This window comes from Hylobates moloch, unplaced genomic scaffold, assembly GCF_009828535.3.
Source record: "Hylobates moloch isolate HMO894 unplaced genomic scaffold, HMol_V3 SCAFFOLD_1, whole genome shotgun sequence".
In the NCBI taxonomy this organism is placed as follows: domain Eukaryota; kingdom Metazoa; phylum Chordata; class Mammalia; order Primates; family Hylobatidae; genus Hylobates; species Hylobates moloch.
Genome location: NW_026652276.1, coordinates 31,522,910 through 31,543,271, shown reverse-complemented (window position 1 = coordinate 31,543,271; position 20,362 = coordinate 31,522,910). Strand labels below are relative to the sequence as shown.

At 38.4% G+C, this 20,362-nt stretch overlaps 1 protein-coding gene across 4 annotated transcripts in view; it reads right to left on the bottom strand.

The window, feature by feature from the left end:
• LANCL1 (LanC like glutathione S-transferase 1) overlaps nucleotides 1–19,513 on the bottom strand; it is a 46,095-nt gene extending 26,582 nt beyond the window's left edge. The window contains exons 1-3 of one of the 4 annotated variants that reach the window (XM_032754662.2): nucleotides 19,391–19,513; nucleotides 18,252–18,348; nucleotides 13,956–14,073 (exon numbers count right to left, since the gene is read on the bottom strand). In XM_032754662.2, the coding sequence (XP_032610553.1) occupies nucleotides 13,956–14,073; nucleotides 18,252–18,348; nucleotides 19,391–19,410 (235 nt within the window). In that variant the 5' untranslated portion in view covers nucleotides 19,411–19,513. The other 3 variants (XM_032754664.2, XM_032754665.2, XM_032754663.2) reach the window with 3 other exon arrangements.
• Between the last annotated feature and the right edge of the window lie 849 nt (nucleotides 19,514–20,362).

The window sequence follows — 20,362 nt, the reverse complement described above, 5'->3', positions numbered from 1 at the left end:
CCAGTCCTCTGGTTCACTGTGTTCCTGCCTTCCAGAGGCAACCATTTTCAACAGTTTCAGCCATTTTCTCTAGTATCTGCCTTTCTATTTCTAATAATATGCTTATGTGCTATCTGTTAATTTTTCTATGTCAGATATTTCTGACTCACATTCTACTCTAGAAAACGAGGAGTTAGCTCTTGTGATGGAGACTAAGTGGTTTTCTAAATGTATCTTGCCTTTCTCTCAACAATAATGCCCTGGATTTTAGCTGGGCACAGGCTGCTAAGAACCATTTTCTTCACAGCTGGGTATGGCTATGTGGCGAAGTTCTGAACAACAGGATGCAGTGGGAGTAGTGGAGGCAACACTGGAAAATGTTCTTGAAGGGAAGGCACTGGCAATTTATTTCCTTTTCTACTTTCTTCCTGGCTGGAATGCAGATGTGATGGTGCAGCTAGAGCAGTCATGGTCTAAGGACCATGAGTTGGAAGCTCTGTGCTGAGGGTGGTAAAGTTTCAAAGATCAAAGCCACCTAAATCCTGGAGGACTGTGAAGCTGCCACACCAGTCCATGGATTGCCTACTTACACAAGAGAAAAATAAACTTCGGTTCTGTTAAAGCCACTGTTATTTTAGATGTACTGCCATGTCCTGGTAGGCCTAATCCTAAAGAAGACAGCTCTTCTCAAAGCTAGAGAGGCAGGCAGAAGCTAGATTACACAGGGTCTAGCAGGCCAGTTAGGATTTGGAGTTTCATTTGAAATGCACCCATTTTAAGCGTGGGAAGAATATACTTAGATTTGTTTTGTTAAAAGTTCACCATAACTGCACTGTAAGGTTTGCAAGGGAGTGTATGAAACAGTGGATGCAGGAGGAGCAGTTAGGAGGATGCTTCAGGAGTAGGAGCGAGACACAGGGTGGGTGGTGCAATACAGATGTTGTCAGAATGAACTGGAAAGATACCTGTCTAGAAAGTAAAATCAGCAGAACCTGGTGGGGGATGGCGGAGAAGGAGATGTCAAAATGCCTCCTGATGACTAACTTCAACAGCTAAATGGGCAATGGTGCCATCCACTGAGGTGGCAAACCCCTCTATTGGAGAATCAGGTTTGGGAGGAAAGAGGACAGTTGTATCCATTAATATATTCATCCCCAAATATGATTCTATTCTCTGAAGGACATTTAATGAGAAAAAAATATTTCTACTGACTTCTAACATAACAGCCAAAACTGTTCGAGTTTTGACAAAGAATGATATAGGCAGTTTCATCTTTTTAATATTTTCTTTCATCTTTTTATCAAAGAATATGCATCTACTTTAAAATGTGACAAAAGCCAATTTTAGCCAAGTGTATTCTTGGGCTTAAATTTGAATATCACATTATATTTCCTTTTGTGCTGTCTGCTAAGCAAAAAATAGAGTGGAGACATGCTTCCTTCCCTTCATCTTCTCTTCTAGACCAGAAAACACTTGAATGAGATGTAAATTTTGATTGAATTTAATTGTAAAAATCTGCTCTAAACTGATCTAGAGTTTAGAATTATTTTATATTTAATAAATGGTGTTACTGAATGTCATATTCATAAGTATGAATATTCTGTATATCCACATGCAGAAGAATGAAATTTGAACCTCATTTCACACTATATACAAAAGTCAACTCAAAATGGACTAAAGACTTAGACTTAAGACCAGAAACTGTAAAACAGCTAGAAGAAAACATAGAAGAAAATCTACACATCCAGATGTGTAGTACTTTGAATTACTACTCCTGCAACCTGTCTGGTTCATCTAGAAGTGCAGTGTCCAGTATGATACCCTCTAACCATAAATGTCTACAGAAATATAAGTTAATTAAAAGTAAACACAATTTAAAATTCAATCTTAGTCACGCTAGCCACATTTAGAATGTTCAATAGCCACATGTGGCTAGTGGCTGTCGCAATGGAAATAATAACATTTCCATTACTGCAGAACATTCCAAGGAGAGTACTGCTCTGAAGACCAGGAATAGATATCATTCCGTACAAGAAGTTCAGGAAGTCTGGCACTGCCTGTCAGTTTACCCTAAGAATTTCTTGGTCTTGAAATGTTGATAACTATTAAAAAACAAAACAAAACAAAACAAACAAAAAACATGCCGTGAGGACCAAATACAATTCTGTTGTAATAGGAATCAGTCCTGGCTTCAGCATGAAAGCTGTGAACTAGATTTTTTTTTTTTTTTCCTGTAGCTACTACCCTGGGATGAGAGGGTAAATTATTTAGGGACACTTCTAAATCTGCAATTTCCTTACTCAGCAACTTATGCCAAATAGTACTATGAATACAGCCAGCTGTTGAGAAGTAATTAATACTAAGCCTTTGAATTTCTGAGGGATCATTAGTCCTATTCATTTTGGCCAATCAAGACCTTGCTGTGTCTCATATGCATATGGAGATAAAAATCTCCACAGATACATGAATCTCTCAAAATACTTTTCTGCGATTTTGCATTCTACAGATTATTCCTCAACATTTTTCATTTGTTTTATGACCAGCTTACAGTGATGTAAAAAGCTTTGTGCCACAGTACTTCAGCTCTGCGAGGCATTTTCGTGCAGTTCAAGGGCATTTAAAGACTCCCTTCATGTACTCTGGTAGGGAAAATCATGTTCAGATTTTAGATCTACAAGGCTCACTGGAGGTGCTTAACTAACACTCATTAGTTTAGAATGATATGGAGACAGGAACTTCCCAAAGGAGGGGCTTGGGTGTTCCAATCTAAGTTCAAATACATTTTTCCCTACTTGAAACTTTAATGGCTCATCAATTATTATGTTTTCTTCTTTTCAGATTTATGAAAAAATAAGAAGTGAAGGTATTCTCTGACTGCAAGTATGACCATCTGTCTTTCTATATCAGGTTGATAATTTCTAATATGTTCCTTTGTAATTGTTTCTCAATTTTGTGCTGAATGTTGACCATGTGCATTTCCATTTCTTCAACAAAATCACATTTGTCTTTAGAGCACTGTTGTCACTGTGCACAGCACTCTCCCCATGCCTGAACTGCAAACAATCCACTGAGTAGGACATCTGCCCAGCTGTCTGACTAAAGCTGAGCACTGTGGGTTGTGGCTTTCAAATACTCCAGTGCTTTTACAGGTGATCTGGGGAGGAAACTAGTCATGACTCCACACCTTTAATTTAATAATATTGCCCCAAACAAATGAGTAAAACAGAATAAAGAGGGCAAATAAGTACTCTGAAGACGTGTCTTTTCTTTTCTTCTTTATTTCAGGGCTGACTATCCAATAGAAAAAAAAAGATAAAAAAACAAAACAAAAAAACAGGGAAACATTGTTCTCTTTTCCTTCCCCCAGTGCCCTGCAGCCCACCAACTATGAATTGGGCACTGTGCTAAGTGTTGACGTTACTGGAATGAAAATGACAAACATAGCCTTCTTGGTGTTGGCTGTAAAAGTCAGATTGTTTAGATATGTCTTCTTTCCTTCCTACTTTTTTCTGATCTGTGTCACACTCTCATCCTACTCTGGTTCACCCAAGCCCAATGGTGGTGTCTAAACTCTACAATTGCATTCATCTATATAGTGGCCATTGCGAAGTGCTCTAATGAATCCAGTGTAAATCCATGCCCATAGCTCTTTCTACTTGTCCTAACACCTCTGGCTGGGTGGGATAGGTGCAACTAATGAAGGTGAAGGACACTTGGCCAGGGCTCAAATTAAACACTGAAATGCTGGCTCTGATGAAGAGCTACTTACAAAGAGATCAAATTGCAAAGAGAAGACACCTCGCCAGAGTGCCGCCTTTCAAGTAAGTCTGGTGTCAGCAGTAACTGACACCCACATGCGAAATCTGCAGCTCAAAGGCTATACATTTGGTAGATCAGAGGAACAGCATCTTGAAACACTATAATGACTTGCATTTAGAGTGCAAGTTAATATTACTCTAGGGATTATGCTACATATCCTCTTGTTTAAAATGTTATCTAATATTTGAAAAGAGGAAATACATGCCAATTTTAGCCTCATTAACTTTGTGAGTCGGTTACAGAAGACTGGGTCATGTCTTTCAGAACTAAAGTCCCTAGAGTTCTGTATGTACTTTTTTTTTTTTTTTTTTAAGTGTGAGCTGACCATCATTTCCCCTAAGAATCATCATAGTTAAGAGTGGGAAAAAAAATGAAATAAGGGCTAGCATTTTCCCTTATTGTCTCTTAAAGACAGTAGTGAGATCAGCCATCCCTTGGGTTTAACTTTTCTACTACGTTATCTGCAAGGGAAGGAATCTTTTTTATTAAATATTTATTTCTAATACAAGAACACTTGATCTGCTCATTTAATCCTTTATAACAACAATTCCTTACCAGTGTTTTGTGGTTTCCATTTTATAAAGCACTTTAGAATGTTCTCCCCCTTAGCACCTACAGTCTACCTGGATCAAAACCCAGACCAGCTCCATGGCAGGTAGCATTATGTTCTCTGGTGAGTCCCCAGCGATCTCTGGACACCACTGGGAACCACTCAGTAGCTGACCAGTGGATTTGATCTTAAGGGGCCTCCAGGCTTGCTATTTTTCTGTACTGTCTGCTGCTATGTGTAGAGTCATATATAACAACTCTTAATGGGGTTCCTAAATAACTAAAATGTGTCCCCTGCTACACAAGCCATTAGCACATAATTCCTGTAAGTCTACTGGGAAAAGATTAAGGCTAAAAATGAACAACTCAATGCTTATTGCAGGCATATGTCGTACATCAATATCATGATGCATTACGCTCCCATGTACTAAATTTTACAAAGGAGAATTTTGGTGAAAAGAACTGAGGCTGTTCATTCAAAATATCACTTATTAACAGCTGCAAGAGCTACCAATTGATTTCAGACTATGGATGATAATTCACTTGAGAAGATCTTTAAGCCTTTTCAAAAACAAGCAATTATGAGGAAAAGCTTCTGTCTCAGCCCAATTAATTTTCTATCCTGAAACCATGCTGAATATATTAATACAAGATTAGGAAGGGGAAAAACACCTTCTATAGAAAAACACTGGAGATTTTTTCATTTTTCTAGCTGCAAATGCCCATAAGTCTTCTCAGGGTTTATATCCAATTCTAAATAACTTTTTAAATAGTAATTACTCTTGCCTAATAAGCCTTGTTTCCTTCTTACTTTCCAAATTCCTTTCATGCTTTATCAGGGCTTACTCTGACTCATTTCTTTTAATAAAACACTTAAATCTGACTAGTCATTAGCCATTTCTATGAAGTTTGTATGGAATGAGTATCACGTCATTGTTCAAACTACTCCATCTTATAGCTTATGAATAAACCTTCACTTATAAAGTGTACAGAATAAACTCATATGTAGAGGCTGAGAGTAAACACACACATACACACATGCTCATAGGGTAAAGAGCAGGACTCAAGAGCCAGGCTTGTTTGGGTTGAACCCTAACATTGTCCCTAGCTGTATAAACTTGAATGAAGTACTCAGCCTTGCTTTGCTTCATTTTTCTCATCTGTGAAATGGGGATATGAATGGTATTCTGGCCATAAAATTTTTTTTTTTTTTTTTTTTTTGGAGACAGTCTCCCTTTGTTGCTCAGGCTGGAGTACAGTGGCACGATTTTGGCTCACTGCAACCTCCGCCTCCCGGATTCAAGCGATTCTCCTGCTTCAGCCTCCTGAGTAGCTGGGATTACAAGCGCCCACCACCAGGCCTAGCTATATAAAGTTTTTTTGAGGTTTAGGTTAGTGAATTAATGCAACACACTTAAAATGGTGCCTGGCATACAACAGTAGTTATTGGTGTACGTGCCTGCACCCTGTCTTGTCATTCAGATGTTAACTGCAGTAACATTTTATCAACAGGAAGAGTGTTTTAATCTTACTCCTATCCTCCAACAGTCAAATGATCATAAAATTGCATACTGATGATCTTTATTCCCTTGGGAACCAACATTCAGTCAATCTATCTTATTATTCTTTTTTTGAACATTATAGAAGTAATTTGTTAAGTCTAAATTACTGCCTGAAAAATTGATTAATCATAACATCTCATTCCTGAATGAGTATGAGAGAGACCAGAGGGATTTATGGTAATAACTGCCTCTTTTGACAATATGAGATAGCTACAGGGTTTTTAAAATTCTTCCCTCCTTTCTTTCCCAGGGTCAGGGCATTTTTACCTCTGCTGTGAATAAAAAAGGTAAAAGTCAGGGATACAGCTTGTAAAACTGCACCATGACAACTCACAGGTGTAAATATGTAGGCTTCAGTGGAAATGACGTTTGAGTTCTATTAAAAGTTCATGTTAACCAATCTCTTCACTATTTCATACCCTCTGCTTCAATTTTAAAATAAAAGCCAAGATGATTTCAGTTGTAAAACAGTTTGTAAAGTAAGTGTAAAGTACTTTCTTAAGCAATTATTTGCTTCTTTTACATTTCTATTTAAACCTGTATGTATCACCATTACCAACAAAGCATTTTGTATATACGAATTATTTGGAATAATCCTATCCTAAATCCTAATCTTATCTGAACTAGCATTATCAGACCATCTACATACTACTGGGGAATGAAACAACAGAATAAAATTGTAAAGTCCTAACTAATTGTAATAATCATTTTACTAAGCATGTTTAACACTCAGAAGTACTTTAGCAGAATTCTAATAAGTACCTTCTATTAGTTTTAATTTTTGTTGAAAAGATAGATGGGGAAAAAAAGAAGTCAGTTTTTCAATTCCAAGTGCAGTGGGCTCTTAAACAACATGGGTTTGAACTGCATGGGTCTACTTGTATACAGATTTAAAAAATATATATAGTGGAAACTTTTTTGGGCATTTGTCAACAATTTGAAAAAACTTGCAGATGAACTGTGTAGACCAGAAATATCGAAAAAATTGTGTCATGAATGCACAAAATGTATGTAGTTACTTGTCTATTTTATCACTAGGATAAAATATACACAAATCTATTATAAAAAGCTAAAATTTATCAAAACTTATGCATACAGACTGTACATAGCGCCACCTGCAGTCAAGAGAAATGTGAACAAATGTAAAGATGAAATATTAAATAACTTCGTAAATTAACTCTAGTGCATACTGTAGTACAGCAATAACTTCTTAGCCATCTCCTGTTGCTGATGTGAAATCAAGTGTTGCTCCACTTAAAATAACATGTGATGTGAATTATCTCTGCTTGAGATCACTGTCTCTCCAGTAAATTACATATCACAGTAAAGAGTAATCTCTTCTGATTCTTGCATATTTTTAATTGTTTTTAGTGCAATATTGTAAACCTTGAATAACACCATGGGACACACACAAAGTGCCACTAGTGATGCTGAAAGTGCTTCCACGAAGCAGAAAAAAGTCATGACATTACAAGCAGAAAAAAGTCGTGACATTACACGAAACACCTGAACTGCTTGATATACTGTAACCATAGATTGAGGTCTGCAGCTGCAGTTGCCTGCCATTTTAAGATAAATGAATCCAGCATAAGGACCACTGTAAAGAATGAAAAGGAAATTCATGAAGCCATCACTGCAGTTATAGCAGCAGGCATAAAAACCTTGCATTTTTAGTGAAACTGTAGTACATATTGAAAATGTAGCCTTTATGTTGGTGCAGGACTCTAAAATGATTCAAGAAAATGTGAAGTCAATATACGGCAACTAGAAGCAAAACGATCTAAAGCTGTATAATTTAATGCCAGCAAGGGTTGGTTTGATAATTATAGGAAGAGGTTTGGCTTAAAAAAAAATGTCAAGATAACAGAAGCAGCAGCTTCTGCCAATCAACAGGCAGCAGACTAGTTCCCAGGTACGATGAAGAAAAATTGAGGAGAAAGGATATCTGCCTGAAAAGGTTTTGAACCCCATTCTGGGGGGGGGAAATGCCACAAAGGACATGCATTAGTAAGGAAGAGAAATGACCACCAGGATTTAAGGCAAGAAGGAATAGACTAACTCTACTGTTTTACGCAAATGCAGTAGGGTTTATGATCAGGACTACCCTTATTTATAAAGCTGCCAACCCCTGGGTCTTGAAGAGAAAAGATGAGCACCAGCTGCCAATCTTTTGGTTGTACAGGAAAGCCTGGAAAACAAGAACGCTTTTTAATGGTTTGGTTCCACCAATGCTTTCTCCTTAATGTAGGGAAATATCTTGCCAGTAGGGACTGCCTTTTAAAGTTTTTTCAATAGTGCACAATGCCCCTAGCTATGCAGAATCCAAGAGTTCAACACTGAAGGAATCAAAGTGGTCTACTTGCCCCCAACAGGTCTCTAATTCAGCCTCTACATCAGGGGGTCATAAGGACCTCTCAGGCTCATTATAAATAGTACTTTACGGAACGGATTGTCAATGCTATGGAGTACCCTGTGGAGATAAAAGTGACTCTATCTTGTAGGCTAATCCTCTACGCTAACTTCTGATTAGCCCTGGCCCCGTGAATGCCTCCTGGTTTTTACTTTATTTACTGCCCCTAGTATAAGAACAAAGGAACCTTGGTGCTAATGCACAAATTATAGGCTATGATACACGTAGTAGTCTTGCCTGTTTTTGAGGGTTGCCTTTCCCTATGGTATGTAAGCCCTGGGTCTCCGGAGTGGCAGTGTTGAGATCTTCCTGCCTTGTGGCTGACCCAGACCGTGCTTGTGTCTCTAAGTTCTCCAATAAAACAGCCTTTACTGACAAATTGGATTTTCTGCCTCCTTCTTTGATTTTTCAGCTACTTCAGCATTTGGGGGTCACTTTGCATATGTGACCCTTTCACGGAACAAACCAAATAGAGAGAACATCATGAAAGTCTAGAAGAATTACACCACTGAGATGCCATCGTTGATACAGTAAAGCCACAAAAACCATCAAGGCTGAAACAATAAATTCCTGCTGGAGAAAACTGGGTTCAGATAGTGTGCATGACTTCACAGGCACCAATCAAGGAGATCATGAGAGAGATGTGGATATGGCAAAAAAAAAAAAAGAAAGTTGGGGGATGGGGATGAGGGATTTCAAGATATGAATCTTGGAGAAATTCAAGAGCTAATAGACGCCACACCAGAGGAATTAATAGAAAGCAACTTGATGAAGATGAGTTCTGATGAACCAGTGCTAGAGGATGAGGAAGATATAGAAGAAGCAGTGCCAGAAAACGAATTGACGTTAGACAGTCTGGCAAAAGGGTTTTGATTATTCAATACTGCTTTTTACTTCATTTCTGACACGGATTCGTATATGGTATGGGCACTGACACTAAAGCAAATGGTGGAAGAATTGCCAACGTACAGATATTTTTAGAGAAATGAAAAAGCAAAAACGTCCGACAGAAATTATGATGTATTTTTGCAAAGTTACACTGAGTGTTCCTGCCTTTCCTGCCTTCCCTTCCACCTCCCTTCACTTCTTCTGCCTCTGCCACCCATGAGAGCAAGACCAATTCTTTCTTTTCCTTCTCTTCCTCAGCCTACTTAATGTGAACACGAGGATGAAGACCTTTATAATGATCCACTTCCACTCAATGAACAGTAAATATATTTTCCCTTCCTTGTGATTTTCTTAACATTTTCTTTTATCTACCTTATTGTAAAAATATAGTACATATTAAATGTAACACACCAAATATGTGTTAATCAACTATTTATGTTATCAGTAAGGCTTGCTCAACAGCAAGCTATTAGTAGTTAAGTTTTGGGGGAGACGAAAGTTATACATAAACTTTTGAGAGTGTCAATGGGCATGTGCCCTTAAACTGCACATTTTAAGGGTCAACTTTACACATCTAACATTAAACACACGAATGTGTCATCTCTTCACTAGAACTCTTTCATTTTCAAGATCAACTGAGCAACTAAGACAAATCTAGACACACCACGAATGAGGTATTAAGAAGTTGGGTAGCCCAGTTTTGTAGCTTTCCTTAGAGTCATGAAGTATAAACAAAGACATACAATTATGGGGTTTAGTTTGAATTGGTGCATGGTACAAATTAGAAACTTTGTAATTTTGCAACAGAAAATAAGAGTTTGGGAGAAAGCAGAAAAGAATGGCAAGTAACTAATAAAGCTACAAAAATAGTAATGTTTTACAGTATTAAGTTTAGAATCAATCGCTAGTCCCTTCTAGATTTAAGTTACACTTAGCTCTAGGAAAATTATGATTTGGCATTCCTATAATACTTCCTTTCTGTGGCAGGCTTTACGCAAAGACTTACTGAATGAAAAAAAAAAAAGTAAAGGTGTTTTGAATCAAAATCCAAATCAATCTCCTTGGAAACAAAGAACAGACAAAATATTGCTTGGAAAATTTCAAAATATTTTATAGACGCTGGTAAATTTATCCCCCAAAAAGTGAACAGAAGAGATCCTTTAGCAGACATAAAAATTGAGGCTCATTGTTCAAATGCCTTGTGCAAAACACAGGAGTCAAGAAAAAAATCATTTTTCTTGTTATATAGAAGTTATAGCAGAGATTACTAGGTCTTATCCCAAAGTTCACTCTCCTCTTCCTCCATTAACAGAACCCGAGCTAAAAGACTGCATTTACTACCCTTCCTTGCTAACAAGAGTGGCTATGTGACTATGTTCTGGCCAATGCAAAGTAAGCACAACTGAAATGTTGAGTGCGACTTCCAAGAAGGCTTTTTAAAGGGAGAGCATGCATTAACGCATTCTTCTTTGCCTCTTCTTCCCTCCAGCAGCCTGAAAAGCTGATGTAATGACTGGATCTTCAGCAGCCATCTTGAGCAAGAGGTAGAAGCTAGAGGCTGAGGAATGATGGAGCAGAAAGAAAGGAGCTGGGGTTCCTATTTACATCCTGAAGCTACACTATCAGGCCTGGACTGACCAATTCTTTCTGGCCTTCTTTTACGAGAGAAAAATGCAGTTATTTAAACCACTATATTTCTGTTTTCTTTTTTGGGGTATAGATAACTGAACCTAATCCTGTCCCAAATCCTGATCCTATCTAACCAGTGTTAGCTATCAGCCCATACTTACACTGGAGAATGACGTTTAACAAAATAAGATGTTAAAGTTCTAACTAATTGTAAAAATCATGCAGTTTTCTCATGCTGATCAAAGTTAAAGAAATATAATGTGTGTTTCCTAAAGAGTGTCATTTTTTGGAAAGATAACACGGGACACAAAGTACCATAAAAATCTACACATAATTATATAAACATTGCTTTGACATACAACACCAAATATTTTTATTGTGTTTGTGAATGCATTTCTTGGTAACAAAACTGCAGTTATGAATAAGTGATACTTGGAAAGCTATAACATAATGGGAAGAGAAGGTATTAACACTGATTTTATGGGGTTGTATCAGTTTTAGTTTTTTATACAACTCAGAGCTTTATGTTATTTAGACTGTCTGAACACTGGCACAAGGTAGCATTTTACTTATCAAAACACTGGAGGAGGCAGTCTATTTTATGTGGGAATAATGGCTTTTTAACAGGTTCGACATTAACATTAGGAACCTCGCCTTGAAAACCATTAGTAAATTTATCTAGAAGATTTTACGTTACATCCTAAAAGAACCAGCCACTAAGGACACCCTAAACTGCTTAGTGTGCCAATTTGCCTCAGATACTTGCCATATAAGCTGCTTTCAGGGGCCCGCAATGAGTATCATAGATACTTGAGGATAAAAGGTTGAAGGATATTGGCATTCAACGATGAAGCCAGAAACCCTGTACAGCCAAAAAAATTAAACTTGCATTTTACTTTGGGGTGAAATTTCTTTGCTATTTCCAAAGTTTTTAACTTTTGGTTTCTCAACTAGCCCTAGCAATATAAGGGTCTGACTAATGACTCTTCCCAAAATTGTCAAACTTAATTCAAACTTGAAATCAATCCCCTTTTTTTCCTCCTAAAGCAAAGTACCTCACAATAATATGAGTACATCTGAATGGCCAATTTAAAAGTTTAAGTCATTCTTTTGTAATCAGTGCTAGAATTAACTAGTGATCTGTTTCAGTGTTTTTTTTGCCAGGAATAACAAAATAATAGAAACTCCCTATATATTAGAAAAAGATCTGTAAGTTTGAGTCATATATTATCACAATGTGGCAATCAAGAGGAAAACTCAAGACAACTGTGCACTGTGCTTGTCCTGTTTTGTTCAAACCCCAATAATTTTAAATAAACAGTAATGTTCAACATTCACTGATGACATTATCTATCAACCACATCACACCTGGAACACAGTAGATAATAAATGACAGCTGTTATACCTTCCTTCTTGAAACAAAATCCTTTCATTCTCATTTTAGCTTTGTGTTAAGCTTCTACAATCCATAAAAATCATAAAACAATAAAAGGAATGGTCCAACATTATCTAGTCCAGTTTTATTTTTACAAAACATTGACTTTAAAAGTCCCTGAGAGTTTAATTTTACTGGTTTAATCTGTCTTCCCCACCCTTGTTAAAAAAAAAAAAAATAGAATCATGTGTCATTATCGGTTGAGTACCCCTTATCTCAAATCCTTGGGACAAGTGTTTTGGATTTCAAATATTGAAATATTTGCCTTATATTTACCAGTTGAGTATCCCAAATCTGAACATTGGTAATCCTAAATGCTCAATGAACATTCCCTTTGAGTGTTACATCAGAGCTTAAAAAGCTTCAAAGTTTGGAGCATTTTGGATTTCAGATTTTCAGATTTGGGATGCTCAACCTGTACTAAAGAGGAAGACGAACAGATGGCTATTATTAATAAATTTCTCTCAGAAAGCTTTCAAACTGCAGTCCGTAGATCACCATCTGCATCAGGACCACTAACGGTTATAAAAGGCAAATTCCTGGGTTCTGCTCAAGATCTACTGAATCAGAATCTCTGCTATGAGGCCATTTTTATGACAAATTCCACTCCTTAAAATCAAATTAAAATTCCCTGGATTGCAAGCTTATTCCTCCTTGCCCACTCTTTAAAGGGAATGGGAGACACTGAATCTCTAGACTATGCTTTCTTCCAGATTACACAGCTGTCTTTTTGTTTCTCTACATTTGGCAAATTAATTGCAGTTCTTCAACTTTTGTTCTTTCATTTTTTTTTTTTTTTGAGACGGAGTCTTGCTCTATCACCAGGCTGGAGTGCAGTGGCGTGATCTCAGCTCACTGCAATCTCCACCTCCCGGGTTCAAGCGATTCTCCTGCCTCAGCCTCCTGAGTAGCTGGGACTACAGGTACAAGCCACCATGTCCAGCTAATTTTTGTATTTTTAGTAGAGATGGGGTTGCACAGTGTTGGCCAGGATGGTCTTGATCTCTTGACCTCGTGATCCACCCGCCTCAGCCTCCCAAAGTGCTGGGATTACAGGTGTGAGCCACTGCGCCTGGCCTCTTCTTTGATTTTTCCCTTTCTCACCTTTTTTTGACATCAATGCACTGTTTCTTCCTAAACCTCCTCCAACCTCTCAATGATTGAGATTGGCAATGCAGCAACTGCAAACCAACCAGCAATGACCATATAGGAGGATTAGTTCATGGAAGTAATACTTTACCCTGTGTTTCTGTATGGATTCCTGTTATGGGTTAACTTTTTAAAACATGCTTCTGGACATGTTTTATTCCTGAGATCAATCCTCATTACCTCTGCTTCAGGCATTGTATTTTGGAACTCTTCCCAATTCTTCCCACTGAAATTACATCTGCAAATTAACTATGTAATATTGAAAATCAATTTTTCTCCTCACAAGTATAGCAGCCATCCAAATGTCAGGCATGAATTACATGAATATGCTTACCATGCCCTAAATTCAGGGCACTATTAAAAACCCAGAAGATACCATGGTTGGGTTGAGGGCACAACACTCTCCCAGAAGCAATTACTCATATGCAGATGCAGGAAGCATTTAAGGGTGTACCATTCAGACAGACAGCTCTTGGAAAAATGCTCTGGCTCTTAAGCACAATGCTTATGCCAGCTCACAGTCAGCACTTCATACCTGCCCAGCCAGTGTAACCGGTGCCATCCCGAGGGTCTGCTGATTTCAGGCCTCTCTCCATTTGCTGAAGAAGCTCCCGGATCTTATTGGTCAAGCGTTGTGAGAACTCAGGAGTCAGCTAGATATTAAAGGCAAACAAATATCAAAATAATGTGGGTCACCCAGCTTGCTGGACTATAAGCTATCAAAGACAGGAAGGCATTTCTTTTCCACTTAGCACATATTTTTCTACCTGGGAGACTAAACAATTTATTATCTATTCTTAAACAACAACAATATCACATTAACAAAATTTATAAAATACTGTTGTAACTTATAAATGTTTTACATAAAATTTTTAGTTAAATACTAAAACAGACTGCCAATGATAAACTGGCTCACAGTAATTTTCCACCTAATAGTAATCGTCTATTATTTAAACCAATATTATAATAAAGTCTTTTTATTAAATTAAGCACAAATCAGATGTTTGCTGCTTTCAAACTACTGGATTTTTAGTATTCAAGCTGCAGCAAGGTAAATTCCCTAAAGAAACATCTAATTGCTCTTATTTATTTTAAAAAAAAGAATTAGCCAAAGAAAAGCAAAACAAATTCATGTATATCAAGAGCCTCAAGCAGAATAGAAAGAATATCAAACTTAACATCATAGACCCACATCCAGCACAGTGTCTGGCAGAGAATACGGGCTTCACAAATGTTTCTCAATGAATGAGCCTGTCTACATCCTTACCCGCTATTAGCTGATCTTGCTCAACTCATAACTTCTTTATGTTTCAATTACCTCCATAAAGTCAGGATAATAATACCTGCCACGCCAATTTCAAAAGGTACTTTGGGGATTAAATGAGATAGTGTATCACAAGTCTTTCTCATTCAGCGATGTAAATGTTGACATTTTTACTAATTCTTTAGCAGATCAAGGGTCTAAGGCAAGTAATAGTTTAGATATGGATTGAAAATACACTAACGCTGGGGCTGTGGGGTTAGCACCACCCATATGAAGGTGCACAGATGCTGTGCAAACAGTGAGGCTCACACAATCATTATGTTATTCTTCTTAAAGGCAAATGAAAAATAATTTTAAACTTCTGCACACACTGAATCAGTGTCTTAAAAAGTCACTGTAGGCTGGGCACAGTGGCTAATGCCTGTAATCCTAGCACTTTGGGAGGCCGAGGTGAGCAGATAACCTGAGGTTAGGAGTTCAAGACCAGTCTGACCAACATGGAGAAACCCCATCTCTATTAAAAATATAAAATTAGTCGGGCATGGTGGCGCACGCCTGTAATCCCAGCTACTCGGGAGCCTGAGGCAGGAGAATCCCTTGAACCCAGGAGGCAGAGGTTGTGGTGAGCCGAGATCGTGCTACTGCACTCCAGCCTGGGCAACAAGAGCGAAACTCCATCTCAAAAAACAACCACCACCACCACCACAACAAAAAACCCCCAAAAAACTCACTTTATTGTCTCCCTCAATAATTTTAAGAACTTGCTGTGATTCTAAGACTTGAATTTCACAAACTAATTAAGATTTCAGAACAATGTGGGGGAAAGTTACAAGGGTATAAACATTTTATTTTACCATGTAAGGACTGTAGAAATAAACCTAACCACTCACATCAGAATCTCATTTTTAAAAATGGGATAAAATCTTAACACTGAAAACAGCAAGAAGGCAGTATCAGAATTAACAACCACAACAATAGTTTAAGGATACATTAAGATTCACTTTGGAGGAGCATCCTTGATAAGGCAAATCAGACTTTCAACCACATCTGGATTATTTAATCTAAAGCACCACTATGATCCCTTATTTCACACTCTTTAGAAGAAACGACATTGTTTGACAGATACACTCCCATTATTTAACGATTTCTGCAAAGAGGTTAAGATTTCAACCAGACTTGAAAATACATTTAGTAGGATAAAATATACTTCAATGTTAATATAAAAGGCCTATAAATCTCAGCTAGATAGAAGAGTGCATCTATATTGAGAACACGTCATCTACTGTATATAGATCATATATAATTTATCATCTTGCCTGGCCTTCAAGAGATCAAGAATAATGAGAATGTCTCAGCCTCATGAAGGGAAGTTACTTTCTGTTTGGCACATTCTGCATTTAATAAAGGTGACCTCTGTGAGAATATTGATTGCTTGTGGTAGACCACCAAATTATTCAAACTCCAGCAATAATCTGAAGTCTCTAAAAGTCCTTTTTTCTTTTCTATTTTTTTCTGACAGATGCCAGAAAACAGACCAGTTCCTTATTGAAATCTTGTGTTAAGAAATTAAGAAGGACAAATCTCCAGGGTTTGATCCTCTGTGTTCAACATTACACAATTTTAGAACTGGTATTCTACTTCCTTTCTAGGACCTGTCCAAAAACTACGTTAGGCAATAAATTACATTATTACCCTTGGGTCAGGGTTTAAATTTGTGAATTTTTCCCCTTAGAAATAAAGGGATAAATTCGGCCAGGCATGGTGGCTCACACCTGTAATCCTGGCACTTTGGGAGGCTGAGATGGGTGGATAACTTGAGGTCAGGAGTTCGACACTAGCCTGGCCAACATGGTGAAACCCTGCCTCTACTAAAAATACAACAACAAAAAAAATTAGCCAGGTGCGGTGGTGTGCACCTGTAATCCCAGCTACTTGGGAGGCTGGGGCATGAGAATCACTTGGGCCTGGGAGGCAGAAGTTGCAGTGAGCCAAGACTGTGCCTCTGCACTCCAGCCTGGGCTCAGGGTGAGACTCCGTCTAAAAAAATAAAAATAAATAAAGGGTTAAATTCATTAAAAGCATTTACTTTATAGGCAGTCTAAATAGCTACATTTTATTGAAGGTTTCTGTCACTAGGACAATCCTCAAGTGTTCCTTTGCCAAGTCAGCATGAAGCAGCAAGTCCTCCTCCCGCAAGACAAGACACATACTTCAGCTTGAGAATCTGCACAGCTAGGCAGAATGCAGGCCCAAATGGCCAAAGGGAATCCATCTGACCTGAAGATAATTATAAAAAGCTTTGTTTGGGCAGCTTAATACTAGTCTTAAAATAATAAGATTGACTCAAACTCCATATACATTTTGGTAGCCTTTTACCCTACACCTCTTTTTCATCTCTTTGATTCCTCCTACCTGCATTACTGACCCAAGTTAATCTATAATGTGACAAGTGTTTTAAGGAAAAAAACAACCATCAGATCCACAGATTAATTTGACAGGGATGAAATCTGTAAGGCCATTATATCACATAAAATGCCTTTTGTATGGCTGACAAGTTTCAAAGAAATAAACTAGTAAAATTTTTAAAGTGTGTGCCTTGCTTCCAACTTAACTCATTTTCAAAACTAAATTTTATTTTTATATTTTTAGAGACAGGGTCTCTGCCACCCAGGCTGGAGTGCAGTGGTGCAATCATATCTCACTACAGCCTCGAATCTCCTAGGCTCCAGCAATTCTCCCGCCTCAGCCTCCCAAAAAATTTTAGTAGAGATAACGTCCTGCTATGTTGCACAGGCTGGTCTCAAACTTGGGGCCTTAAGCAGTCCTCCTGCCTTGATTTCCCAAAGTGTTGGGATTAATGATGTGAGCCACTGCACCCAGCCAAAACTAGGTATTCTTAAAAATATCTGTATTCCCTCTTAACAATTATGTTCACCCAAAGAGGCATGAGAAAACACAGGCCCCTAGTATTTTACATCCAGCTTCTCTTTTGCACAGTGATTTGTGACATGCTAACCAGTGTAATTTACAAGTTTGTTTTTTTTTTTTCCAGCTGTGGATATGCCCCGTGGAGTGACACCGGTAGAAAGAACTTCAGGTTTCCTATGTCCCCAAATTCTCTAAGCACTAACAGTTTAAAGATGTCCTTACCATACACCACCGTTTGCCCTCATCATTACCCTGACCGCACTTGTGTATAATCACAAAGGCGTAACACGGCACATGTGAATACCGTTAGGATTCTTCACCTCTCTTTAAGAAGCAAACCAAAATACATTAAAAAATGCCAATTACATAGGAAACTACATATTTGCCAATTTTTAAAATTTATACTATCAATAATTGAGTTTATTTCAATTAATAATGTTAACAATGACATATTCAACATTATGTTAGAGCTCAATTTGTATATATTAACATGTATTTTTAAATAATTTACATATTTATCGTCGAATCATGTATTTTTTTTTTTAAAGGGGGATGCTCAACTCTTTCAGGCAAAAATGAGCTCCTTTCCGAACACCGTGGGGAGAGGCAGGGATGCAGGCAGACATATCCCAAACTCACCCTCCCGGCAGCATCAAAGTAGCCTTCGGCCAGGGATTTGTTATAATCAGCATAAGGATTCGGGAAGGCCCTTTGAGCCATGACGCCGGAAGCGAGCCTGCAGAACAGGGGAAAAAGAGAAACTAGGTTGAGAAAGGGGCCTCGGCCGAGTTGCGAGGGCGGCGGCCGGCGCCCAGGTATCCCCCTTCCTCCAGCTCCAGGGCCATCGAGCGGTCTCGGCGGTCCGAGTGGACCTCGGGTCCACTGCGGCCCAACTGCTAGGGCATGGCGCCTTCGCGAAAAAGCTGCCAGGGCCCTTAACCCACCCGGATGAAGGGGACCCGTTTTGCAACCCCGTTCCCACGCCCGCGACTCGAAGCAAGGGCGCTTCCCCCGTCCCGAACCCCTTCTCGGCCCTGGCCTCTCACCCTGCAGCCCTGGACAATAATCGAAGGGGCTCTTTTACCGCCCAGTTCCTGCCAGGAGGACCAATCAGAGCCTTCGCCGCTCCCGAGACCCGCCCCCTGCTCGCTTGGACAGTTTGTTAAAGAGACAGGAGTGTAATTTCTAAAGGATAACACAGGGTATTTTAATTACTGGGTAGCAGAAGTGAGGACCTAGAATCACGCGGAGATGTGACCAATATTTCCTACCCTCCTTTAATTTTTCTTATTTTTAAAAAGTCAAATTTAAGTCCAGAGTCGTAAGAAGTAGATTTTTTTTTAATCTGGAGAAGAAAAAGACTGCTTTTAGATCTGAACGTGCTGATATTTCTGCTGTTCGCAATAGATAAAATTTGGTGGGGGGTGGGGGGATAATGTCTCTCCAGGGACTTGCCAATCTTTTCCTTTCATTTCTTAAAACAAACAAAAAATAGCACCACCATCATTAACAACAACAACAACAACAAAAATATGCTCAAAGGACAGGATATCAAATAGCAGTTGATAATACTTTGGGGAAAGCACATGAAAACACAAATCACAGCTCTTAGGAAACTTATTCTGCTCCTTAGCCTAAATTGGACTATAATACTGGATAACAAAGCTCTAAAAAATACCGAAAACCAACAAAGCAGGAGATCCACAACATTCAATTTCAATGTTTTAACAGTCCCTGCTATCTGAAACATTTTTCTTTCACTTAAAATTAAATCCCACCTGGTACATATTAGGCCCATTCTATTGCTCAGAGAATTTTGGAGTTCAGTTAAAAAGTCAGCCTCACTCTCTCGTTTTCCTTCTCTCCGGTTTCAATGAAGAGTCCTAGCTCCAGACCTCCAACTGGAGCAGCTCAATCTCCACCCCAACTCCCTCCCACCTTGGCCTAAGTTTGTCCTTCTGAGGCTGCCATCCCAAACTCTACTCCTAATCCCTCCCCACACGCAGGTTTGCTCTTTTAAAATAGTTGCTTTCTTAGGAAATTTAGTTCCTTTCTTAACCTCAACAAATTCATGAAGGTTTAGCCGAGGCCCATGGTGAGTCTTAAACTGGATATCTCTCATGTTTTAAAAGATGGGTGTTTGAAGGAGTAACTTACAAGAGAGAAAAGGAAAAGGAGGGACTTTTTATCAATTATTTTTTCTTTAATGATTAAAGGCTATCCATTTATCCCACTCACAGTCTTTAAGCAATTAAATATTACTGTTGTTAAGCAAGGCAGGATGGGAATTGTATATTTTCATAGTATGCCCCATCTTATTTTACTAATCCTTTCCCGTAATGATGGACATTGTTTTTAACTTCCATACTACAAATAATATTCTTGGAACACGTGCTTTTATGAATCTGTGTGAGTATCCCTGAGACATATACCCAGCAGTCAATTGCTGGATCATATGAGATTCTGTACTTAATCTCCCCAATGTTGTTAGATTGCTTTCCAAAACCGCTGGACTAGTTTATATTCCCTCCAACAGTATCTATTGTTCACTCCAAGAGTATTCACTCCAACATATCGTTTCTGTCATTTCCACCTCCTCTCCAACACTTGGTATTATCTAGTGTTCTAATGTTTGCCATTCTAATGAATAATGTAGAATCTCACTGATGTTTAATCTTTTAGTTTTTCTGTGGCTAATGGTGTTGAACTTTCCTTCATATAACTGTTAGACAATTGGGCTTTACCTGTTC